General features: G+C 46.2%; 1 protein-coding gene across 1 annotated transcript; it reads left to right on the forward strand.

Annotated features, from left to right (window-relative positions):
- Positions 1–574: 574 nt before the first annotated feature.
- Positions 575–26,684, forward strand: LOC142579693 (alpha-tocopherol transfer protein-like). Its single transcript, XM_075690163.1, has 6 exons — positions 575–656; positions 13,038–13,161; positions 17,485–17,727; positions 21,790–21,983; positions 24,476–24,586; positions 25,530–26,684. The coding sequence occupies exons 2-6, from the start codon at positions 13,065–13,067 to the stop codon at positions 25,704–25,706; spliced, it is 822 nt and encodes a 273-aa protein (XP_075546278.1). The 5' UTR covers positions 575–656; positions 13,038–13,064; the 3' UTR covers positions 25,707–26,684.

The raw sequence follows: 26,684 nt of genomic DNA on the forward strand, positions 1-26,684 counted from the left end.
ATAACAGCGTAAGCAACTCTATATAATTACATAATGTGTCGGCTTGGTGGATGTAGAGATAAACATGGTTCTCCTTGATATTCCGCATGTGTCCGTAGGTCGCATCATGGCGAGATAAAGTTTGTGTGCCGCATGTTTCGAGACTGCTGCCTTGGGCTTCGCATCTGTCTTGGGTGACATAAAATAGACGTCCGGCATAATTGTAACTTGACTACATCTTACAACAAATTACGGTTCTCTTTAAGTGCAAGCTTTGCAGGTCCTGTAATGCTTCCTTTCAGTTCTCAGGTGCGCATGTGTGTGTTTACATGACAAACTAGTTTTCCATGAGGACCACGTTTTCATTTAGTCTGGCCGCTTGCCAACCAACCCCTGAGAACACAGCGCAGAATACCCGAGCTGAAACCTACGCTGAACAGAGCCTTGATTCTAGAGTCTTCTTACATACACGCTTGTACATTTAGCGCCCTCTCTTCCCACAGCGCGCAATCCGCATTGCGTTGTGTTATTGAAGTTTCACCGAGAGGTGTCTCTAGCTGCACGCAAACTTGAAGCAGAAAGTTTTCTGGTGTTTCCTCATTTCGTGCTTGTTTACGCCACAGCTGGGCACTTTTGTCATGGCAGCTTTCTGCGGCTGAGAGATCAATCGTATCAATGTAAGTGATGATTCGACGTCTTTTTTGGAAACTTTCCGGTGCTTCAGGCTAGCCTTGCTTGCAGATAACATTTCTCGCTCGTTAAGCGTGCTGCCGATCGCTGTGTAAGCTCACTCGCGCCCTCATCGTCACTGTTGTAACAACTTGCATATTTGTAAACAAAAGGGGCTCTATGAAACGGGATGTAAGTTGCAGCTAGAGGTGTAGACAAAGAAGACTTCCCAATTTTTAGTGCGAAGCGTGGAGGAAGGAAAACTGAGGAGGCGTCCTGACGTCACTCTTTGCGAAGCTAAGTGAAGCCGAAAGTTGGCGTTGCTCCGCCATCATATCCAGTGTTCCTGTATATGTTCCCGCAGGGAGCGAAGTGGCGGATAGCTCCGGTTTATGATCCAGCTCTGCAGTGGAGCCACTCCTCGCGCGCGCAGGAGGCAAATGCCGCGCGGTGTTCCATTTGGTTTTGTGTCTTCTGCTCGCGAGCTACATGCGGCAACAATACGCAAGCGCTGAGCAAGATGACACTTTTTAATGCAGACAAGCTAGAACGATTGGCGTAGCCGGAGATGTGCCAACCCCCCGAAATTTTGAGTTTGTACATATTATAATACCGAGACCGATCAAGTTGTCGAGCGCTGTTTATTCCACAAAAGGCAACGCCCCAGCTCACGCGCGAAGAAGACGAAGAACAGGGAAGATGATGATGGCTATGTACAAATGAAAACGACGAAGTACGTTAATAGTGCTTACACTAACTTCCCCCCGTCATGGAAGCGGCCAGCCTGGCCGCAGATTAGAGATTATCTAAACGGGGAGTGAAGGGCTTCATCCGCGAGACGTGAACAATTTCGGCAGTCCGGCGGCGCCGGTCAGTGACGGAGTGTACTGGGCGGACGAGATAGTTCACTGCAGATGTTTGCTGCACAACGGTGTATGGGCCAATGTAGCGTGGAAGGAACTTCTCACAGAGGCCTGGGGTGCGGAGTGGAGTCCAAAGCAGGACTTGGTCTCCAGGGTGAAAACGTAGGTCACGGCGTTTGTTGTCGCAGTAACGCTTGCGCTCAGCTTGGGTAGCTTCTGTGCTTTTCCGGGCGATTTGACGGCAATGTGCAACTCGGGCAGCAAAATCTTCTGGAAGCGACGCGTTAGGCGAAGAAGGTGCGAAAAATAGTTCTCTGTCGAATATGGTGGAAGGAGATCGTCCATACACAAGGAAGAAAGGGCTGTAGCCGGTAGTCCGTTGAATAGCAGTATTATATGCGAATGTCACAAAAGGAAGAATTTTATCCCAGTCAGTGTGGTCAGGACGGATGTACATGGAAATCATGTCAGACAGCGTACGGTGGAAGCGCTCAGTAAGGCCATTGGTTTGCGGATGATAAGTAGAAGTAGATTTGTGGACGGTATTAGTGGCTCGAAGAACTTCCTCGAGAACTTGTGAAATGAACGCCTTGCCACGGTCACTGAGAAGAACGCGAGGAGCCCCATGGCGCAAGACGATGGCGCGCAAGAAAAAGTCGGCGACCTCAGAAGCGGTGCCGGATCGCAGAGGGGCAGTCTCGGCATATCTTGTTAAATGGTCGACCGAAGTGACAATCCAACGGTGACCGGAGGGTGTCAACGGCAAGGGACCATATAAATCAATGCCAACAAATTCAAAAGGTGCGTCTGGGCAAGGGAGAGGTTGTAGTAAACCGGCAGGAGGGGATGTCGAGCGTTTGCAGTGCTGACATGACGCACAAGAGGCAATGTATTTGGCCACCGTTGAGGATAGGCCAGGCCAGAAGCAGCGGGTCTTTATGCGGTCGTAAGTCTTGTGGAAGCCTAAGTGGCCAGCCGATACATCGTCGTGAAGTGCCTCTAATACCCGCAAACGAAGGCAGCGAGGTAGAACTGGGACCCACCGGTGACCTGTTGGGTGGTAAACGTAGCGGTGTAGCACGCCACCTTGAAGGCGGAATTGTCGAAGTTGGCGTCGCAAGCGGCTGTTGGGTGGTTCGGCGAACCCACTAAGGCGATCCATGAGAGCTCGACAGTAGGAGTCGGCCCGCTGAAGCGAGACGAAATCAGAGCGTGATGAAAGCGTAACTTGGTCCAGGGGCGTTATCGAGAGTTGGTGAGAGGCAGGCGTAGCATCGGAACGACGTGGTGGGGAAGACGATGGCGCGTTACCTGGAGAGAGTGAGAGTGGGCAGCGAGACAATGCGTCTGCATCATGATGGTGTTTTCCAGACTTGTACGTTATAGTGAAGTCATATTCCTGCAAGCGGAGTATCCAGCGGCCTAAGCGTCCTGACATGTTTTTCATTGATGACAGCCAACACAGAGCATGATGGTCGGTGACGATGGTGAAGTGGCGGCCGTAAAGGTATGGGCGAAATTTCTGAATCGACCAAACGATAGCCAGGCACTCTTGCTCTGTAATGGTGTAGTTCTGCTCCGCTGGAGAAAGTGTTCGGCTGGCATATGCTATGACTTGCTCTTTAGATGCTGTATTGCGTTGCAGAAGTACTGCGCCAATACCTTGTGCGCTTGCGTCAGTATGGAGTATGGTGGGGGCACGATTATCGAAGTGGCGAAGCACTGGTCCAGAAGTAAGATGCCGCTTAAGAGCTTGAAAAGCCGACTCGCAGTCGCTAGTCCACGTGAAAGAGGCACCGGTAACCAGCAGCTTGTGTAGAGGAGCTGCTATTGCTGCGAAGTTGCGTATAAACCTACGAAAATATGACGTCAAGCCGAGGAAACTACGTAGATCTTTCTGTTGCTGGGGGCGAGGAAACTGAAGAACGGCACTAATCTTTTCGGGGTCAGGCTGGATGCCATCTTTTGAGACGACGTGACCCAACACTTTTATTGTTTTGCTTGCAAATTTGCATTTTTTTGTATTGATCTGGAGACCAGCATTCGCAAGGCACTTGAGAACTTCGTCTAATCGATGAAGATGTTGGCTGAAGTCAGACGAAAAGATGACAATATCGTCCAGATAACAGAGGCATGTCTTCCATTTTAGACCACGAAGTACGTTGTCTATCATGCGCTCAAATGTGGCAGGAGCATTACAAAGGCCAAGAGGCATCACGTTAAATTCATAAAGGCCATCCGGTGTAGCGAATGCGGTCTTTTCTTTGTCAATCTCATTCATCGGAATTTGCCAATATCCTGATCGAAGATCAAGGCTGGAGAAATACTCCGCCCCTTGTAGTGTGTCCAAAGCGTCGTCAATTCTAGGTATTGGATATACGTCCTTGCGTGTGATCTTATTGAGCGCTCGATAATCCACGCAAAAGCGAACTGAGCCATCTTTTTTCTTTACCAGGACCACGGGAGACGCCCATGGGCTAGATGAAGGTCGTATTATCTTCCGCGCAAGCATGTCAGCGACCTGTTGTTCAATGACCTTTCGTTCGGACGGCGATACACGATAGGGGCGTCGTCGTATTATAGCGGAACCATCGGTTTCAATGCGGTGTGTAGCCGCAGGAGTTTGGCTCAACACAGGGGAACAGCTATCGAAACAGGCTTTGTGTTTTGCCAAGACCACCATTAAGGCTTCGGACTGCGCGGCTGTTAGGTCAGAACCAAGAACGGCTGGAGGAGGGAAAGAATCATCCAAACCTGAGGTTGGTGCTGGCGATGAAGAAGGGAAAAGCGTGACTAGAGAGATAGGTTGAGTGTCGGCGAGGGTTGCCACAGTCATCCCTTTGGGCAGCATCACAGGATCTGGGGTCGTGTTGCAAGCAGACAGAAGGGCGCGGCCGCGTGAAAACCGGACGAGACAGGTGGCAATGAGAATTCCGCGAGAAGTACAGCGGGAAGAAGGGGCGACTAGGGCATCTCCGTCGGCGATCTGAGGGGATGTTACGGCTACAACGTCTTCGTGACCAGGACGCAGAACGTAGTCTGCAGCGATGGCCAAGTTCACGCATGAAAGTGATGAGTCCGCAACAGGTTCAAACTCTGTATCCGTGATCTGGACAACTTCCTCTCTACATGAAATGACGGCTGAAGCAGAATGTAGGAAGTCCCAACCAAGTATAAGTTCATGGATACACGTTGGAAGGATGATAAACTCGATGTGGTGGCGTATGCCGTCGATGAGAACACGAGCAGTACACTGTCCGTCAGGGTGAATGAATGCATTATTAGCACCGCGCAAAATAGGTCCAAGATAAGGCGTTTTTACTTTACGGAGCCGGGAACACAGATACTCCGAAGAACAGAAACGGCGGCACCAGTATCGATGAGAGCTGACGCGGGAACACCTTCGACAGTCACAGAAAGCATGTTGGCGGGGCGAACAGGAGGAATTTTTGAAGACCGATAAGAAGCAGTTTCCCCTCCAAAAACTGCAACAGTTAGTTTTCCGAGTGCTGGTCGACAAAATGGGAAGTGGGACGAAGCGGTGATGTAGAGCGCCGGTAAGGGGATGGAGAACGACGTCTGCCCGAACGGGAACTATGAGGCAGACTGGGAGCAGCTGGTGGAGACGGAGAACGCTGTTGAGGGAACGAGTGCGGTAACGAGTGCGGTCCGGGATAGTAGTCGTCTGATCGGCGAGTGCGGTCTCTTTCGTGCTCAGCATAGCCTCGCCTTTCATCCTGCTGGCGCCGGCGGCAGAAGCGAGATATATGGCCGCGTATGCCACAGTAAAAACAAACCGGACGAGGTGGACGCCACTGAGGGTACGATGGCGCAGCAAGTGCTCTGGTTCCCATCGAAGCCAAATGGTCATAGGAAACGCCAGTAGGCACGGAAGTCACGGTAGGGTTGGGTAGCGAAACAACATCCGCGTAGGTAGGTGTGGAGCGCGCTACCGGAGCAAGATGCGTCGTGGGTGTAGTCATCGCCGTCAACTCCTGCTTTACGACCTCGCGCAAGTCGAAGGTGGGGGTTGGTGCGCAGGCAGCAGGGGGACGCTTTAGGTCTTGTAGTTGAAGCTCCTCGCGGATGATGGTGCGGATAAGAGCAAGTAGATCTGGAGAATGAGGAACTTGAGGATCGCTGCTGTCATGTGGAAGACGAATAGATTGCAGCTCGTCGAGGCGTTGACACGTTGAAGTGATGTCTTGGACAGAAGCCGGATTTTGCACGATTAAGGCGTTGAACGCGACAGGCCCAATGCCTTTTAAGATGTGGCGAACGCGTTCGGCTTCCGTCATGCTAGGATTCGCACGGCGGCACAGAGCCAAGACGTCCTCTATGTATGAGGTGTAAGACTCTTGGGGAAGTTGGTGGCGCGTTCCCAGCTTCTGTTTGGCGACTTCTGCACGGCCAGACGAGGAAGCGAAGATTTGCCGCAGCTTCGAGGTAAACGTGGACCAATCCGCGATGTCGGATTCGTGGTTGAAATACCACGTCTTTGCAACACCGGTCAAGTAGAAGGCGACGTGCCTCAATTTCTGGGTGTCGTTCCACTTGTTGCAAGAACTCACGCGGTCGTAGTGGTCGATCCAATCGTCTACGTCATCACCGCGGAGTCCCGCAAAGACAGGGGGATCGCGCTGAGGGCTCGTCACAGTCCAAGAGGGCGCCGCAGGTGGGGTCGTCTGTGTGGTAGGGTTTGAGGCGCCGGAAGGGCCGGGGTTGGAAGTGTCCATTGTTGTAGGGGTAGCTGGGGGCAGGCGGCGACCGGAACGGAGCTCCAGGGAGAACGGGAACGCGAGAGGACGTCGGGATCTTGACGTACCTCCACCACTTTATAATACCGAGACCGATCAAGTTGTCGAGCGCTGTTTATTCCACAAAAGGCAACGCCCCAGCTCACGCGCGAAGAAGACGAAGAACAGGGAAGATGATGATGGATATGTACTAATGAAAACGACGAAGTACGTTAATAGTGCTTACAATATATACACGCACATATACAAACACACGCACGAATGTACATATAAAGAATAGGACCCCCCTCGATCCCTCGAAATAAAATCCTGACGACGCCCGTGGCTCGAACAGCTCGAAAGTTCGCGTGCAAACGCGTATTACCTTGCAACAAAAAGCGGTTCAATGTTTTTCAGCATGCATATGAAGTTTTCTCGCGGAGGCGGAAGGCAAGAAATGTTTTAAAGCGTGTTTAAAGAAAACTTCACGGACGTGTGGTAGACAGTTATGTGAGCACATTTTGCCTGCCGAAACCAGACGAATAACGAGTGTCGCCAACAGAGCTGTCGTGCCTGCAATTATGTTAGTGACCGTTGACCGTCATTCATCACAAAACGTCGCTCGCAGCAGCTGCACGTTTTCGATATATGCAGTGAAGACACGTAAATTTAAACGCATTTCAAATGTTCACATGAGCGCATCTTATGTAAAGCTTATTTTTAAAATTCATACCCCAAACTTAACAGCTGCTTCATAACAGCAAATCCGCAACTGGAAAAAGATTCAGGATGCACGAGCTTCTAGATCAAATTTATTTCGCACATCGGAATGGATGAGCAAAGGCTGGTGGCTGCAGGGGATGAGTGCTGGTTCTTGGAGCCTTGGGGGCAGAATTCAGAGCCACTGGAAAGGCAACAAGTTATTAAGAGTAAGAACAGGTTATCTTTTTGGGGGACTAATCTCAGATGACAAACTGGCCAAGTAATTATTCACACATTGCAGACTGTACTATGACAGCACATTTTTTCTGTATCTGTTCATGCTACTCAGGTAAATTTACTATAACACAGCGCTTATTAAACTTACAAAAATAATTTCACATTCCTCACGTCGACTAAGGCTGATCGAACAAGCAACATATTGCGGGCGGTAAATGCTGAAGCTATCGCAGCTGTCTCATAAGCGAGAGCGCGCGGTGTTTTCGCTTATTATAAAACAATGAACACCAGCACATCAATCAACTTTACATGAAAAATCGGAACGCCGACAAAAATTTAAAAAGAAACGTAGCAGTGAAAAGCCAGGGTGCAGCGGGCAAATTGTATCTGCTAGTACTTACTTTGTTCTGAACACACTTTTCTGGAGCCGCATAGTCAGATCAATCGTACAAGCAACACAGCGAATTATGCGAGTTGGTAAGTTAACATTCTTGGCGTATATGTGCAGCGCGACACAGACTTGTCGTCCTTTCTTTGTACTGCGTCTGTGTCGCGCTGCACATATGCACCAAAAATTGCACAAGTGAACAACCTCTCATGCCAGGCGTACGCATTTCAGCGTGTACAGGAGTGTTACTCGAGATAAATGCCGCTTTATACCAATAAACCACTAATGAGACTTCTTCACACCTTCAAAGGTACCGAAGCTGAGCTGCTTGAAAAAGCGCGAGAGAAATGCTTCGCAAACCACCTACCACCCAGCTATAACGGCCTGTATAAAGGCGCTGAAAACTCCACGCTCCACAGACCCATAACGAAGGAATATATTTACTCAGCCATACGAAACAGCACCAAAAATACTGTTCCGGGAGCTGATCACATAGGAAACGCTGTCATTCGCAACCTTGGCAAAGAAGCCATTCAAGAACTCACTCAATTCATAAATGACCACTGGCAGGCGGAGACCATACCAGCAGAATGAAAGCACGCGAAAGCAATACTCATTCCCAAACCAGGCATGAAGCTCCAGGTTGGGAATCTCAGACCGATATTGTTTACATCTTGCCTTGGTAAGCCATATGGGCGTATCCTAACCCATAGACTCCAAAACTGCACGGAAGGGAGAGATTTGTACCCAAACACTATGTTTTGTTTCCGAGAAAAACTCTCGACACAGGACGTGCTCCTCAAATTTAAGGAAGAAGTTCTCAAGAACGTCACAACCCGAGGGGAACTCATTGACATGGACATAGACATCAAGGGGGCTTCTGGCAATGTCAACCATGAAGCCATCCTCATTGGAATAGAATACCTGAACTGTGGCAAACCCTTCCACGGCTATGTAAAAGCATTCCTCTCAGACAGAACAGCTACAATAGGCATAAACGATGCCCGTACAAATATTTTCCAAGTCCCCAATAAGGGCACATCCCAGGGATCAGTACTCTCACGGTAGCTCTTTAATATAGCCATAATCGGATTTGCCAGAATATTAGAGAACATCCCTGACATCAGACATGCAATGAATGCGGACGACATTACCATTTCAATCACCAAGGGCTCCTTGGGGGAAAAGGAAACAAAACTATACGAACTCTTCTACAAAAAGCTGCTAACTGCGTCGAACAGTATATTAACGAAAAAGGCCTTCAACGCTCAGTGGAGAAATCCGAGCTACTCAGAGTCTGTAGACAAAACTAAACAGGATGGCACCTACGAACAGAAGTCTGAGCCTCAACGTTTACCTCGAAGACCAGGAGATACCTGAGAAGACCATGATAAGAGTGCTAGGGATGTGGCTCAATCTAAACAACGGAGCAACCACACCCACACGCTTCTCAAAAATACAACGCTGCAAGTTACAAGTATGAGTAGTAGAATCGCCACTCGTCGGACAGGACTGCCGGAACACTTTGAAACTAGTAAGAAGCCAAGTCATCAGCAGAGTCATGTGTAGTCTACCGTACCAATGGCTGAATCTCCATGAAGAGAAACAAGTGGAAGTCGTCATTCAGAAAGCTTACAAAACGGCACTGAAACTCCCAATCAGTACGCCTATACGGAGAAACTGCTTGCCTTGGGATTGCACGATACCTTCCATGAACATCGGGAAGCTCAGCTCCAGGCACAAAAAGAAAGACTCTTGCAAACACCAACGGGCTGAGCACTCCTCGAACGCCTTGTCTATACCGAACAACTTAAGAGAATGGCAACAGCAATCATGCCAGATGAAATGCGCCGGCAGCTCAGAGTGAACCCGATGCCGAAGAACACGCACCCGAACTTGCACGAAGGCAGGCGGGTAGCACGTGCATATTACATCCAGTGCACGTACTCCACCAAAAACGACGTAGTGTACGTAGACGCAGCCACCCAAGATCCAAAACGAGGACGCAGAGTATGCAGAGTGACCATGGTCATTAATGCAAACCATCGTGAAATCACAAGCAGCTCAATAAGCCGAGGCACCGTCACTAAAGCTGTCGCTCTAGCAGCGGCGGAGCGCTTCAGAAACGGCAAATCTTTACCATTTCTAACTGATTTTCAAGACGCCTGCCGGAATTTCCGGAACGGTAGAATAAGCCACCGCGCACTCCGTGTACTCCTCGAGACGACAGGCAGCGTTATACACCACACAATACTACCACAGTCGATGCAACACAAGCTACCGTGGGTGCCGGGACATGCAGGAATAGCGGGGAACAAAGAGGCGGAAAGGGTGCTCGAGGGTTTGCAATCCGACCACCCGAAGAATCCACACTCGAAAGTCTACTGTCGGTTCCAAATGAATACTCCTCTTTACTGGCCCACTACAGGGGAACCAGGATACGACATCGTCCCCCACATAAATCACTCACGAGGGCGGAGGTCGCTGATTGGAGACAGCTCCGGACAGGAACTTTCCCCAAGTTAAACCTACTCAGTGAAATGTATCTCACCAGATACGCAGCTAAATGCCCGGGGTGCGGTCAAAAGCCCACCTAGCATCACAGCACATAAGAATGGCAATTTATAAGAGCAGTCCCCAAAATCTATAATCCGAGTGCGGAGCAATGGGAGGCACTGCTGACCATCGACCGCTGCGAGGACCAAATTAGTCTCGTGCAGCGAGCACACAGGGCAGCTGATGCCGTTGGAGCCCTGGACAAAGAGTCCCACCCATGCCAAACCCAGTCAAGAGCGTCCAAGAAGACCCTGACGGACTACAACACAAGCTCCTGCGGAGACCCATAAATATACTGCATCAAGATGGCAAGTTGGGCCAGTTGGTTGGGTCTCATAGTAAGGTTCGTTAAGAGGAAGCTTTAGCTCGGGTGCTCCTATCTGAATACATGTGAAAGCAGAATTCGTTTTTATCGACAACCACTGCACCAAATTTGACGAGGTGTGCTGAATTTAAGAGAAAAAATTGAAAGCTAGTGACTGTTGGTTTCCAATTTTTTATTTAGGTCGTCAGTTCTTTATCAAAAATTGGCAGAAATTGAAATTTTTTTAATTACGAAACTATCAAGTTTAGAACTCTGTAACTCAGCAACGAAAAAAGATAATAGAATTCTGTGAATTGCGTCTAACAGTACATCTAAAGTCGACAAAATTGATATGTTACACATGAATCTAAACAAATTTAGTATTATGGAAATACAGATTTTGCAGAAGCTGTGTAAACAACGTAACGAATTCGCATGAGATATAATAGGGCATATCGAATTTGTCGTCTTTGAATCATCTAATAGATGCCATTTAAAGAACCGCGATATCTGTTCTTGATGCAGGGCTATGAATTCGTAAACTTCGTGCTTATATTTTTTTCAGACTGTAGAATATTTGAAAATTCTTGTATCAAAATTCGGGCCATAAATCGAAATTCCGCTTCCAACAATCGCTAGACTTTAACTTTTTCTCACAAATGCACGAAATTTCATTAAAAGGGGTCAAGGAGTTATCTCAGACAAACGTTTTTGCGTTTTACGTGTATTTGAACAGGCCGCGTCGGAGTTGGGCCCGAGCTAAAGCTTTCTCCTAAAGCGCAGCAAAAGACAAGGACAAAAGAAAGTGTAAAACGACGACACCGCGCTGTGTCGTCGTGTCCTCGTTTATACCTTCTTTTGTCCTTGTCTTGTGTTACGCAGTAACGAACCTTACTGTGAGACCTATAAATGTTTTATATGATGATGATGATGATGATGATGATGATGGAAATGATGCTTAGTACACAGATTTCTCTAATCTTCGTACTTGCGGCTTCGGACGTTCTTGTGATTTGATTTGCTGCGCTTTATCTGCCTTTATTGACCGAAGTTTCGAAGTAAACCTATTACTTCTAGATGTGTACGGCACTATGGAAAGAGCAGTGGAAAGAAGAGTGATAGGTGTAACGTTAAGGGATAAGAAAAGAGCAGATTGGGTGAGGGAACAAACGCGAGTTAATGACATCTTAGTTGAAATCAAGAAAAAGAAATGGGGGTATGGTCACGACATGTAATGAGAAGGGAAGATAACAGATGGTCATTAAGGGTTACAGACTGGATTCCAAGGGAATGGAAGCGTAGCAGGGGGGCGGCAGAAGGTTAGATGGGCGGATGAGATTAAGAAGTTTGCAGGAACAACATGGCCACAATTAGTACATGACCGGGGTAGTTGGAGAAATATGGGCGAGGCCTGTGCCCTGCCGTGCGCGTAACCGTGATGATGATGATGACAGCACTAAAACTGCACGCGTGCGTAGTCGTTGCGAATTGTTGCAATTTACAGCGCAAACTTTTGTCGAAAGTGAGCGACCTGCAAAGTCAACAAACCGTTTCATCTTAGACGGACGAAGTTTCAATCATGATTGCAGCTCCAATAAATGCCGGATTTCGCTGTCGTAATTTTTGTAGGAAATTCCTTTGCGTAAAAAACACCAAGTTTATTTTGGACGTGTGGCTCTATCCTCTGAATGCACGCTCAAGCCGTCGAAGCTAGTCAGGATGTCCGTAGTGGAGACAATCCGGTGAGAAGTGCAAACGCTTCGAATGGCAAAATCGCAAGTCTTACTGCGTCAGCTTTCCACTGCAGTTGCTAAATTGTTGCAGGCTTATCTAAAAGGCACAAAACCCGGTTCAATGGACCTACCAACACAGGAAGCGGCCTTCGGTGAGTAGATAGCGATCCCTGGTTACCGCCGCATTCGGCCTGTGCAGAGGTCGCTACAGGGTTATCAGTACACCGCTTCACACCAGATATGCTCCCAGCAGTTTCCAAACAATGGCGCTGATTCACTGTCCATCGACCAATCGAGAGTTTCCACGTGTCGAAGCTGTCGAGCTCGCGTAATAACAAGCCTCGAAGCTCAGGTTTAGAAAGCACAGCAATCATACCCATTTCTCCGCCTAGCAGAAAATGACTTCCAGATATGTGCATTGTTATACCAGCGCTAACAATATTTTTTAAAGTTTCTCCTTGCTTGCACAGCGAAAGGGATGTATGCCCAAGAAATTCATACTTGACAGGCGCTGATCACAGCATTGACGCTTGACCCCATATATTACGCTATATGACTCCTGTATGGCTTTCTGAAGTATGTCTAAACAGCTATGTCGCACGTGTTCCTTTTCTTGTCTATATATATATATATATATATATATATATATATATCCATCCTTGTGTGAGCGTCAGAGCGTCTTTGTGGCTTAGTTTCCCTCCTCCCACGGTAACAGCTGGCATTTTACAACTGCGGAAGTGAAATCCACTAATGCAACGTGACTCAACATTCATTTGTAGTGTCCCTCTCAAAAAAAAAAAAAATAACGTACCCTACAAAACTCACTTCCTTCTGTGACAAGTGTTTTCGGTTTCTGTTCTATTTCTGCAGCACCCGCTGGTCCGTGACGTCGACAACATGGAGGAAGACTTGCAGAGCGTAGCGCGACGAGAACTCGGCGAAACGCCAGAAGTGAAACACAAGTCCTTGGCGCAATTGCGGCAGCTTCTCGAAGGTAAACCAGTCTAGCGGAATGCTCGTGCTTCCTCATGACGCCGCAAGCGAGCTAGTGTAGGTGTGCTGTAAAATTCACTGCAGCAGAGCGAAATAACCAATGTGATCGGCAGTCCCGTGAAAGTAAATGCCGCGATTTAGCCGTAAAAGGGAAAGGCATGCGTTACGATTACCTCAGATTCATGATTTAAAACTGCGTTCACTATATCGCAAATTGTTGTTCAATAGCTCAATCGACACATGTCCTCTATCTTCGAGGAGCGAAGTCCAACTGACGGTAGTCCGGAGCAGAGAACCGCACACACCGTGTGTGTGTGTGTGCGTGCGTGTTGGGGGGGGGGGGGGGGGGCAATTGAAGAAACAGCCCAAGGGAACCTGATTCGTGTCGGACAATGACGTGAAAGTGTCAGTTACAGACTTTTTGAAGCAGCAACCCAAGGAGTTTTATGAGACGGGAATCATGTGACTCGTTAGTCAGTGGGACAAATATCTAAATGCTTATGGAGGCTACTTTTAAATGAAGTAACCCGTTTTTCATATGTTCGCATTGGTTCACTTGTATTTGCCTCGCCCTCGTATATCTTGCAGAACTCCTGCTTTATATATGTGTTGTCTGCTGTGACTACAATTTCGGTGCAACTGCTCGCCATACACGACGGGTGACAGCTGCTCCGATCAATATATTGGAACAAATGACGGCGTCATTGAGAGTTTTCCCTGGCCATTGTGTATGTACGAAAACGTAAACAAGATTCTTGAGTGACAAAGTTTCATTAAAACATTTGTCCTCAACTCGTTAATTTCATGGCCTTTACATTTTTCATATCAGCGGCATACATTGGTTTGCTGGTTTCGAACTGATATCGTTCTAAAGTTGGCGTGGTATTTTCTTTACTTAATAAATTGACAAAAAAAATGGAAGCATTGATATCAGTTATTTTGGACACAATTTTTGGGACATACGATTCTATTCTTTTATGAACAAATACATATTTTACTTGTCTTCACAGTCCGTAGAGTTCAAGGATTCTTTTGCAGCATTTTTCGCGATGGAAATGCAGTTATTATTCATGCATTTGATCCCTCGCCAAATTCTATAAGGAGGAGGCCGACCTGCAATGTGAGCTGGCAGAAGACTAGGTGGGGCGATGAAATTAGGAAATTCGCCGGCGCTGGTTGGAGTCGGTTGGCGCAGAACAAGCGTAATTCGAGATCGCAGTAGGCCTTCGTCCTGCAGTGGACATAAAATAGGCTGCTGATAATGATGTTGATGACGATGATCATGAATTCTTAGAGGACACGTAACAACTTCCAGCTTATAACCAAAATTTCTTATGTGGCCAGGTGATGTGCCCTTTAAGTTTTAATTTATTTATCTGAACTTAACGCGGCGATTCCTTTTGCCCGTTAACGACTTTTTATTATTGCGAGAGCAATTATTAGGGCACTCTAGGCGCAGTTCTGCCATCGCTGTGATGTTCCGTATGAAATCAAAAGGAAATAACATCGTCACCGCGCACCGTATGCTGTGTGTGCGAATGAAAGCGTGCGAGGGTGAGCCAACGATTGCGGCTCAATCTCGCGCGCGCGAGGGAAGAATGCGGGGAGGAAGCGCGCAGTCTTCCGTCGCGCCAAGGCATCGGAAAGGGGGGCGGGGGGCGTTGATTGAGGCGGCTGCTGTGTATGGCGCAGCCGCTTAGATTTATCTATAAGGAAGCTTTTAGCTCGGGTGCTCCTATATATATATATATATATATATATATATATATATATATATATATGTAAAAGATGAATTCGTTTTTCTCGGCAACCACTGCACCAAATTTGACGAGGTTTGTTGCATTTAAAAGGAAAACTTACGGTCTAGTGACAGTTCGTTTCGAATTTTCGCTTTATATCGTCATTTTTATTGAAAATTGGAAAAAAATCGAAAATTTTTATAAAGCGAAACTATCGAAATTACAACTTTCTAACCCTGCAAAGAAGCATAAGATCACAATTCTGTGAATTGCATGTGATACTACACCTAAAGCGGACAAAATTTATATATTACACATATGGATCAAAAGAAATTCAGTAGTATGGGAAAGAGCTTTTTTTGAACCCTTGTACAGAACCTAATAAATTTACGCACGATATAAATCAAATTTGTTCGTTTTGACTGATCTAATGGATGCCGTTTACAGAACCGCGATATCTGTTCTTGATGCAGAGCTATTAATTTATAAACTTCGTGCGTCTATATTTTCCGAACTGTTGAATTTTCGGAAATTATTTTCACTGAATTCAGGCCCTAAATCAAAATTCCGCTTCCAACAGTAACTAGAATTTAACTTCCTCTCTCTAGTACAACAAATTTAATTAAAATCGGTCCGGGGGTTATCTCAGAAAACTGTTTTTGCGTTTAAGTATTTCTTTTTAAGCGAGTTGGACCGGAGCGAAAGCTTGCTCTTAAGAGCGATCTGCGATGGGGGCGCCGAGCGCTGATAGCTTCGTGTGCGTTGTATTTTCGCCGCTCAGTTGCCGTTAAAGCAAAAGGCAGCACGAAGATCAAATCGCTCGCTGCTGCTGCCACGCTTCCTCACTCCAGCGTTTTGACAGCGAGTTTCCGTGGTCGTTGAGCGAGATGTGCACATGCTCATGTTTGCTTGTCCGCCCGGGGCGCCACGCTTGTTAATTTAGTTAGTAATCGAATGTTTACAAGTTTATGCGGCCGATAAATCTACTATTCTTACTTCGCATAGATTTCTACTAATTTGCTATCGCAATCGACGCTTCGCCTTTCGGGCGAAACTGCGATTTTTTTGCTTTGCTAGCAAGTAATGTTTCAGCTTGATGGTCTCTAACCGCAGGTCACGCGCTCACTCTAAGTCACGCTCTTCATATGTAGTGCGGGTTTCTTGTATAAGAAGTTTCGATTATAATTTTCCGTCGATCTTATTCTCGCGGCTGCTGTTTCTTTTTCTTTCTTTTTTTTTCTATAATTTTGTGAAAGCGAGCCCTTTATAGCCAAACTTATCATACTGCTACAGTGAATAAACAGAAACAATATATTGCTTGCGTTTTTCTTCTCACTTCTTTCTTGGAGGGGAGGGTGATAATTACAGTGTGTTGTTCTCCGTGCCAAGCGATGCGCAAAATTCTCCTTATACATCGTTTTGTAAGAATGGTTTTCATCGTTGTATTTTAAACTCCCTATCTGTCATGCCCGCTTGGGTGAAGCAAGTATGTAGTAAATAAATGTAATAAATAAATTAAATAAACGCTGTCGCAATAATACTTTCTTGTGGACTAGTTGGTTCATGCTTACATTATTAACGTGCATATTGCACAGCGCGTTAATAATCCCTGTCATACTTTTCTTTCTTTTCTTTTTGTTTTACGTAACGTGCAAATCGAAGCTCTACCGTGTTGTTTTGCCACATTTCCACGTTAGCTTCTATTCTCTCTTTTTATTTTGAATTCTGCTAATTCTTTTAGCCACCACTAAAGAGGAACATTAAGTCACATTAAGGCGTTGTAATGTAACAGCAACGTTGCGTGGATAACGCTGTCAGTCACTCCTAGTTATAGACGCATAAATATATAAGGGAAATGTGTTGTATAAAAAAATTTATTTTTTCCGCACTCATTCCATTTTTCTGGCCTCCTCTTTTTCTAGCGCGCTGCGCCCCAAATCTGGGCGAAAGGGAAGAGTGCATCTGTCATTGCATTTAGGGTAAAACCGATGAATGTTTTAAGAGTGGCTATCATGTTATCACATAACCTCTGGGATATGTCCTGATTTAGGAGCACTGAGCAAATGGCTGCAGTATAGCACACACTAGACGACAGGAAAACCTCTTCGGCACCCGAGCTGAATTGAAGGTGAATACAACGAAAATTTGGAATGCATGACAGCGGGTGCGTGTACCACATGACCCGAATTCCCATACACACAAAAAAATCTTATATTGCAACTGTTCGTAAAACGAGATGTCAGGTAATTGTTATTTTGCATGTTTTATTAGTGGAGGCGAGCAACCAATGGCAAATCGCACTTTCGAACAAAACGTTTTCTCAATTCGACACCAGATGATTTTATGGCGCATCTGCCAAGTCTCTTTACACAGCCTGGAGCTTACGATGACCTAGTGCGTGCTTGGTAACTTACAATTACTGGAACGAGGGGAATAGCGAATAGACTTTTGTAGGAAAAAAATAAAGCAGTTTACAGGCGTGCCCTGTCGCGAGCGCAGGTTTTAAGATTTCCAAATCTTCTATCCTGTTTCGTCTTCTACTTGCTCTCAGTACTTATACGCATAAAACTTTTCTTTCCATACAGAAGAGATTGGCCTCGTTGTTCCACCAGATGACGTGCTAGTCATGTTTCTCCGTTCCAAGAAGTACCGGGTGGAAGATGCGCTCAAGGCGATCAAAAAGTATCTCCGGGCGCGCAGAGACGTGCCGCAGTACTTCGATAACCTGACGCCATCGACAATTCCGTACCAGACGTTCTTCCATGACCACAAGCTCATCATGTTTGCCAAGGACTCGCAAGGACGAGCAGTGGGCTACCTTCAATTTGGTAAGTGTCATGCGCTTTGTTTTTTTATTTAAGTACCGAAGGTGCCGGCTATGCTTTTTTTTCCGACGTGCAAGAAAAAGCGAGACACTCCGGGAAGAACGCAGCCATAGCGAAACGAAAGCTCCCAAGAACGGGCCGTCGCAAGTAGTTCCCAAGTCGTCGTACATATATAATCAGACAAGATTGTCCGACTATGCGTGAGGCGGATTCGGTCCCGCCTGCAGCACTAAAGAAATTTTAAAGAATTTGTTTGCCATTGAAGAGCGGCGCATACCCAGTGCCACATGGTTATACCCGAATTGCTCTTGCGTGGCCTGTGGTGAGGCTGCTACTTTGCCTCACAAGCTCTGGGAGTGCGGGTCGTTGGGCCCGAAGTTCATCAAGGAAGAATGGGACGCTCTCCTACGAAGTCTCGTTTTTGAGGACCAAATCCTGGCCGTCCAGCGCGCCCGCGATCGGGCTGGCAGGCTAGATCTGTCAGTCCTGTCGTGGGATAAGCCGGGTGCGCATTTTATCGCGTTTTGCTGGACCCTGTAAAAGTTTATTCACTCACCCACTCAGTGTCACATGATCGATGACTCATGTTGGCTCGTAAACACGTAAAGCACGTAAACGGTTAGAACGGTTAGACAGACAGACAGACAGACAGACAGACAGACAGACAGACAGACAGACAGACAGACAGACAGACAGACAGACAGACAGACAGACGGACGGACGGACGGACGGACGGACGGACGGACGGACGGACGGACGGACAGACAGACAGACAGACAGACAGAGGGATACCAGAAAGTCGGTGAAGTATGCTTAGAATGCTAATCGCATTATGAAGCCGATTAATCAACAACGGCTTAAACAACATCGGTCAAATAAGAGTTAAGTAGAAACAATGGTCGACTCGCCGCTACGAGAGAGAACCAGCGTTTCGCTACAAGAATGCACGGTAGTCGAGGCTGAAGAAGTGGCCGTTGCTCTAGCGGCAGAGCAAGGCTATCGAATAGAACAGTCGCTAACAATACTCCCGGACTCGCAAACAGCCTGGCGCAACGATTTGCATGGCAGAATCAGTCACCGAGCACTCCGCATACTCTGCTCAGTAGACACTGAAACACAACAAACAGGCACAGAACCACATGAAGCGATCACACCCAAGATCGTATGGGTATACCGGGACGCACGGGGTTGGCAGGGAACCAAGAGGCAGACAGGAGAGCTCGAGAGTACACTAATTACCCAGCGTCCAACGTCGACAGCTTCGAGGAACCCACGCCTCTACCCCGAGAGTACTCGGCCATTTCGGACAGTTTCAGAGGCAACAGGAAGCGGTACACCCCGCCGCACATGTCTCTTAGCAGGGAAGAAGCTGTCGCATGGAGACAACTACAAACAGGCTCGTACCCTAACCTGAACGTGCTAAGTAAAATGCACCCCACATTATATAAGGACAAGTGTCCGTGGTGGAATCAGCAACCCACATTATACCACATGACATGGGCATGTCAACAAACTGACGTAGTCCCAATCATATAACACTCAATCGCAAGGCATTGGGAGGGACTGCTGTCCAGCGACTGCTGCGAAGACCAACTAGGTTTAGTGCTGCGTGCACGACGCACAGCAGAAGCCAGCGGAGCCCTGGACTGAGGGCAACCGACTATTGCGATAGGGGAGTTACGAAGCAGCAGTGAAGACCTCAGGGGAGGACACAAGGAGGAAGACTGCCATGAAAAATCCGCCCCAACCGCAGAAAAACACAGTTGCTAGAGCTCAACAAAATTTTCACTCACTCACTCACTCACTCACTCACTCACTCACTCACTCACTCACTCACTCACTCACTCACTAAGGGACCTTCCTTTATAGGAACAGTGACATAACAGGCAAAAGAAAAGTTCGTGGAAGATGCCAGCAATAAAACAATACACAGCCGGGCGGCACACGCAATGCACCACGACTGCGCAGCAAAGGCGGGTACAAAATGTTTGCTTTGTTCCACTGGCACAAAGGGAACATGTACTGAAGTGTGCTCACCCGCGTTATAAAACAGAGCAGAGATTAACTCGCGACTCAACTTGGCAATCTGGTGTCTCTAGCGAACACGTATATATACACATGAGATCTGTGCTCTTCTCAATTAGTAAGGACAAGTAATTTCCCCTATGTTTTCCTTGGTGTATTTGTCTGTTGGCTTCTCGTGATATGATTATTAAAAAATCGAGCCCCTCGGTTAAGAGGGAGCTTCAGGTCGGACCCAACTCCGACGCCACCTATTCAAGTACATGTAAAACGCAAAAACTTTTTTCTGAAATAACCACTGGACCGATTTTTATGACATTTGTTGCATTTGAGAGAGAAAGTTAAATTCTAGTGACTGTTGGAAGAGGAATTTCGATTTAAAACTTTAATTTTGGGAAAAAGATATTCAAAAATTCTAAAGGTTGAAAAAGTAGAAGCACGAACTTTATAAATTAATAGTTCTCCATCCATTACAGACATCGCTGTTCTGTAAACGGCATCCACTATATCATTGAAAGCGGACAAATTTGATATGTAATTTTATATCTTACGTGAATTTGTTACATTGTGTGCAAGGGTTCCGCAAAAGCTGCATTTCCATATAACTAAATTTTTTGAGATCCATGTGTACCATTTCAATTTTGTCCGCTTTAGATGTACTATTAGATGCAATTTACAGAATTGCGATATCATTTTTCATTGACAAGTTGCCGGATTGTAAGCTTGATAGTTTCGTTTTCTGAAAAATTGCGATTTTTGCCCATTTTTATTACAAAATTCACAACCTAAATGAAAAATTCGAAACAAACAGTCACTAGACGAAGTTTTCTTTTAAATTCAACAAACCTCGTCAAATTTGGTGGTGTGGTTGCCGAGAAAAATGATTTCTCCTTCTACATGTATTCAGTTAGGACTACTGGAGCTAAAGCTTCCTCTTAACCCCCTTTCTTCTCGCTCCGTTCTTGTATTTAGCAGGCAAGAAAAATGAAACAGGAGAGGAAATCGCATATTTTTACTCTGAATATAGAGCAGACCGGAAGCGATAGGATTGCCGACGTGACGAAGGATACAGACAAACAATTGAGTCAGCTATTAATCCGCGTAAGAACCTCGTGATACGTGCCTGCCGCGCTGGAGCTTTCCACAGTTTACCGCTGCATCTGAACAGACGGTCTAGCGAGTGGTGGGAAAAAGTCGGGAAGGTCGTGGCAATCACTCTGCCTGACACTTCTGATCGCTCCTCACTTGTATAGACAAGGGTGTCCGAGGTGTGAAAATTCTGAATTGTGCATGCTTGTGACATTACATGTGCGATGGTGTGGTGGGCATTAAGGTGTCAAATAAAACAAATATGTGACGATTTAGCGGCAAATGCGAGGGAAATGCGTTAGCATTACGCCGCACTTCTTTGAGGTCCCTATTCCAGGATTTAAACCAAACATGTCAAGTTATTATTATTATTATTATTATTATTATTATTATCATCATCATCATCATCATCATCATCATCATCAAATTTTTATTTTATTGTTTGTATCTGTGCTCGAGGTCCTGTGTGAGAGTTGTGAACACTATAGTAAATGCTTGTTAGTATCTCACAATTACTGATCTACTTTCTGATTGCAAAGCGTTCAGAGTCTTTTTATTCTGATGTCTATGTTCAGGTATGATTGTACGCACTGCTTAGTAGATGTTTATGGGCGTAGTAATGTTGCTGATTCAGCTGATAGCCCATATCCCTCTCCAGGATGTTTCCTGGAAAAATAAAGGTGAATTGGACTCCCTATTACAACTTTACTATCTTTGATGAATGAGTTGCGCAGATTGGCATACGTCTCTTTTTTTTTTTCAAGGTTTTTTTTATCGTGTCCGAAAAAGCGTACAAAGCATGAATGGTAGAACGGTTAAAACGTCGAGATCTTACCGTTCTTGAACGCTAATCACGTTCCTCACATTAAAAATGTTGTCCACTTGTTCTTTTTTTTTACAGTCACCTGAACAGTTATATCGACTGTCTTTTTTTCTTTCCTCTACCAACCAAAGGTGCCTGGAACACCAGCATCTGCTCCTTGGACGACCTGATGAGGTGCGCGCTAGTAGCTACGGAATCCAACCTGCGTGACGAAGAGACACAGATACGTGGCCTCGTTGCCGTCATAGATCTCAAGGGCTTCAGTGCTCACCACTTGCTGCAGATGACGCCACGCTACATGAGGAGGGTCATCGCCATTGGACAGGCAAGCAGGCGAAACGAATGCAGTGGGTGATACAAAAAAAAACTGGCGCTACAAATAAATATCTTGCTGAGAAAATAGTAATAAACGGCATCGAGAAATAAAAAAAACTGTTAACTGAGTACAGCGTTACACTAAACTCAATGTATTTGAATCCTTCCGCCCCACCTGTCTTTCTTTTGTTTCTTCTTATTTTATTTTTATTTTTCATTTTACTGCTCGTTTTTACTACCCTACTAGTCCTATCTTTGCTTGCGTCTAGTTTTTCTTCGATAACCAAGCCCATCGGACTGACGGCGCCCGCTAACATTCCGCGATTTTTTTTTTCATTTCCTGCTTTATTTTTTTTTTGTCCCTCCTGCTTGGAAGCTCTCAAAAGCGAGCCCCCGTCTCTGGCCTCCTTGTGGTCACAATTGAATCCCACCTCTCCCTTAATTTCCTTTCCCAACATCTCCACTTCCCCGTGCTATTTATTCTGTGCCTTTATTCTCCTCTACCTGAGCAGATGGGAGAGAGCTAGCTACACCAACGCTGTCCAGGAAAGCGTTTCGCTGCTTTGACAACGACAAGTTGTCTTGTCCGAATGTTGGCAGCAGAGGGATTCGGCCACAAGAGATATATGTTCTGCTGTTGTCGAGCACGTGGTGTTGTCATCTTCAAGCGTTACCACGCATGCTCAACCACGCAGGCCCTCAGTGTAGCGCAAAGAAGTTACTAAACTAATTAAATTTCTCGAAGTAAAATACATCAGAAAATTCATAAAATACGACTTACACACAACCTACACGCATGATAGCATAGAATTGTAATTCGAATATACAGAACACATATTACGCGGAAACTCAAAAACAAACCCATTTTACCGCGATAGCGTTTCCAGCTGCCGTTTGAGCTAGGGTGGTTGCTTGGGCTAGTTGGTATTTCATCAGGGTTGCCAGATTTGGCTACTTTGCGCCAAATTGGCTACTTTTTGAGGCTGTTGGCGGGGAAAAAAATGCCTTGGCTACTTGGCTACTTTTTTGGCTACTTTTGAAATAGCTTGACTATTGTAAATATTGGATAGAAACTTGTGTAGCTCATATTATGCAGCAACATTAGCAAATATTTAGGCCAACGCACGACGACGACACTTCAAATCTTTTCAAGCTGGTCCATCATCATCGTCAATCTGACTCAGGCGCTTTCATTTCATGCAAAGGATTTCGCACTGGTGACGTCACAGCGTGTTCCATCTTCACATTGACGTTCCGCGTCAGGCCTTCCGCACATTGGGCTTCTTCGATTTTCGGAGTTCTGGCAGCCCGCTGGCAGCCAGACGGCAGCCAGCTAGTGCCGGTCCTGATGGAAAGTCAACGTGAGGTGGGATCCTAAGACAACCCGAAGCTGCACGAAGTTTGCAAAATCGAACACTTGGACAGCTGACCACGGGATAAACGTAAACATGCTATACCAGTATGTCAGCGGCCGGTCTGGCCGGCGCGCTCTCGGCGTAGTCGGTCCATTTATGTGTTCCCAGCTTGAAAATATACAGCTGTGTTCGGGAATACGATCACTTTTGCGAGATTTTGCGCGACTGGGCATCTCACTTTGCAGAGCGCAACAAAAGGCCTGCGACGCGTCCCATGCACCCCCCCCCCCCCCCCCAATACGCAAAATCGCAAATAAATAATTGCGAAAGCGATCGCTCGAGGATGCCTCGAGCTTTGACATTCTTCGAGAAATGTGTGCCAAGATTAACTCAGACATTTACACCTGAACTGGAGCTGTGATTCTGATTTGTGATAATATTCTAGTCATATTACATGCTGATCAAAGCGCTCTTAGCTGTAGTCATTTGTACACGTTTCATAACATTTTTTGTATGTTCCTATATTTACTAAAAGCAGGTTTAAGTGTTGGCTGTAATAATGTCTGCAATGAAAATGCAACGTTTTTCCATAACATGGCTAGTTTTTTGGCTACATTTCTGTATGGTGGCCAAAGGTGGCTACTTTTCTGGCTACATTCCGAGATTTTTTGGCTACCTTTCACATTTTAAATTGATGTGTATGTCGTCTCTCGCAGTCCTTGTCATTTGCGTTGTACGTTATTTTTGCCGTTTGAGGTCTGTGTTGGTAGGAGCGGCGCGGCCCCCTGGGTTCCTTTGGCACCATCAAAAAAAAAATAATGATAACCACAAAGCTCACCTTGGTGCATAGCGTTCGCCGCCAGCGTTTCCCGGTAAACATTACGTTTACATAACCTGCAGTTGCCGGGAAGCGTGAGAAGCACTCGGGGATCTATGAATGTTATCGCGTTCCACTCTTAAAGGAGAAGCTTATGCGTTCTTCAATTTTTACTTTTGCTTTCTCTTTTTAGTTTAAGTTTTATTGTTTTTAAATGCATACGTGAGAATATACCTACCCTCATACACGCTACAGGGTAATTGTGGAAGGTACCGACTTCAATACGGCGTTTTCGCAATAACCGTTCTTTTCCTTCTCTCATCTCTTTAGGACTCACTCCCGGTCCGGATAAAGGGAGTCTACTACCTCAACACTCCAGCTGTCTTCAGGATACTGCACGCAATTGTCAAGCCATTCCTCTCGGCAAAAGTGTTGAGCAGGGTGAGATACGGCATAAGAGATATGGCTGCCCCAGCGCCGCAACTCAGTGTGCAGGCTCGCATTGCGTTTCCGCGCAAGTGGTCTCCGAGTGCATAGCGGGCATACATTGTATATTCGACGCCATCGATAACGCTGAGAACCGCATGACGCAATTGCTCGAGCGATTTGCTCGCGGCGGAGGGGCGTGGACGTCAAAATAGAGTCGAAATGACGCCTCCGCGCACGCTTAAAGGGGTACTAGCATACTTTCGACTATTCAATTATTTCTTTTGCGGTAAATAAAGGTCCTAGAGCTATAAACCTTATAAAAGGATTGTCAGAAGCCTCAGGGCGCCATGAATAATTTAATAGCTTTCCTTGTGTGCCGACGTTACGACAAAACATGTGGTCAAGAATGCAGTAAAGAAGTGGTAGCTAGGATAGCGGCGCCGGCTTGTACACTCCTGCTTTATTTAAACTTCTAGGGCTACGTCCGCCATCTTGTGTGGGCCACACTAGCTGTCTGGGGAAGCGCACTTGTAGAATATATATATATATATATATATATATATATATATATATATATATATATATATATATATATATATATATATATATATATATATTGACCGGGGTTGTTGAAGTATGGGAGAGGCCTTTGCCCTGCAGTGGGAGTAACCAGGCTGATGATGATGATATCTAATATATATATATATATATATATATATATATATATATATTAGATTAACATAACTGTGTACCAATGGTGGGAAAACGTAGTAGAGTACGGTAGAGCGTTAGGCGCGGTACGACTTCGGTATAAAATTTGCAGACGACGGATGAGGTCGGCTGCCACAAGATATGGATAGGTCGAGATCTCTTGGAGAGACTTTTGCCCTGCAGTTGACGTAAATTAGGTTGATAACGACGACGATGAATAACCAGTTTACTGTTTCCTTTCCAGTTGCAGTACCTTGCGGGCGGCATTTCAGAACTTCGTGGCGTTGTCCCGCCTGAGCTAATGCCGAAGGAATTCGGAGGGACGCAGGAAGACTTCGACTTCCAGAAACAAGAGAAATTCTTCCATAGCAAGGAGAGCTACTTCGAAAAGATGCTGCAGTGTGGTTATCAAAAGAAGTGAACGGAACGCTTACGTCACGACGACAAAAGACTCGTTTTCAAGTGTCAATGCCGTGCCAGTTAAAACGCAATCATTGGCAGCTCAAAGGACATCATGGATATGTAAATCTGTCAGTCTGCTTGCACTTTTACTCAGGTACCATATCTAAATATATTACTCTATACAATGGTCATTATTTGCACACATGTGCAACAATACGTGCAAAACTCGAAACATGCCACACGCCGCATAAGTTGGTCAATTATTTGTAATTTCTTTCTGCAGCCATCGTTTGCCACCACGCGAGAACGTCATGTGTATGGATGTGTCCAAGGACTCTCGCCATTTTGTGCCTGTGCGTGCTTGAACATTTTAGCCGGTCAAAATGATGAACCAACTCAAGCATCCACTTCTCCCTGTCGTTGAGATGTAAATATCTGCATTCTACATACTATTCCGTTATATTGTGATAGCAGTTATATGCACACTCCAAGCGCATTTCTGCCGTCGCCGTCGCCGTGAGGTTCCGTATAAAGCCCAAGGGCGATAATATCGTCGCCGCGCGCCGTATGGTGTACGCGCGAGTGAAAGTGTGCGATCGCGGCTCAATCTCTCGCACGAAAGAGTGGAAGGCGCGGAGAGGGTAAGCGCGCTGTCTTCCGTAACATGCAAGGCTTCGGGGGCGTGCTTAGCTCCCAGTGCTTAGCTTGCACGGCCGCACACGGTTGCGCGCGCAGTACATTCAAAGGGATCTGCAGACGGCTCAGGCCTTTGTGCGCGCTGTTTCTTGCCGCTCTCGCGTTCAAGTGATAGACGGCACGGTCACTCCGCTGGCTGCTGCTGCCGCGCTTGCTCACACCAGCATTTTGACACCTATTATCTGCGCTCATCGAGTGTGATGTGTTCATGTTTACTTCTGCGCGCTGACACCATGCTTGTTCATTCACTTAGTAAGTGAATATATTTCAAGTTTATACGCCTATAAAACTATTATTGTTA

The sequence above is a fragment of the Dermacentor variabilis genome, chromosome 4 (assembly GCF_050947875.1).
Source record: "Dermacentor variabilis isolate Ectoservices chromosome 4, ASM5094787v1, whole genome shotgun sequence".
Classification (NCBI taxonomy): domain Eukaryota; kingdom Metazoa; phylum Arthropoda; class Arachnida; order Ixodida; family Ixodidae; genus Dermacentor; species Dermacentor variabilis.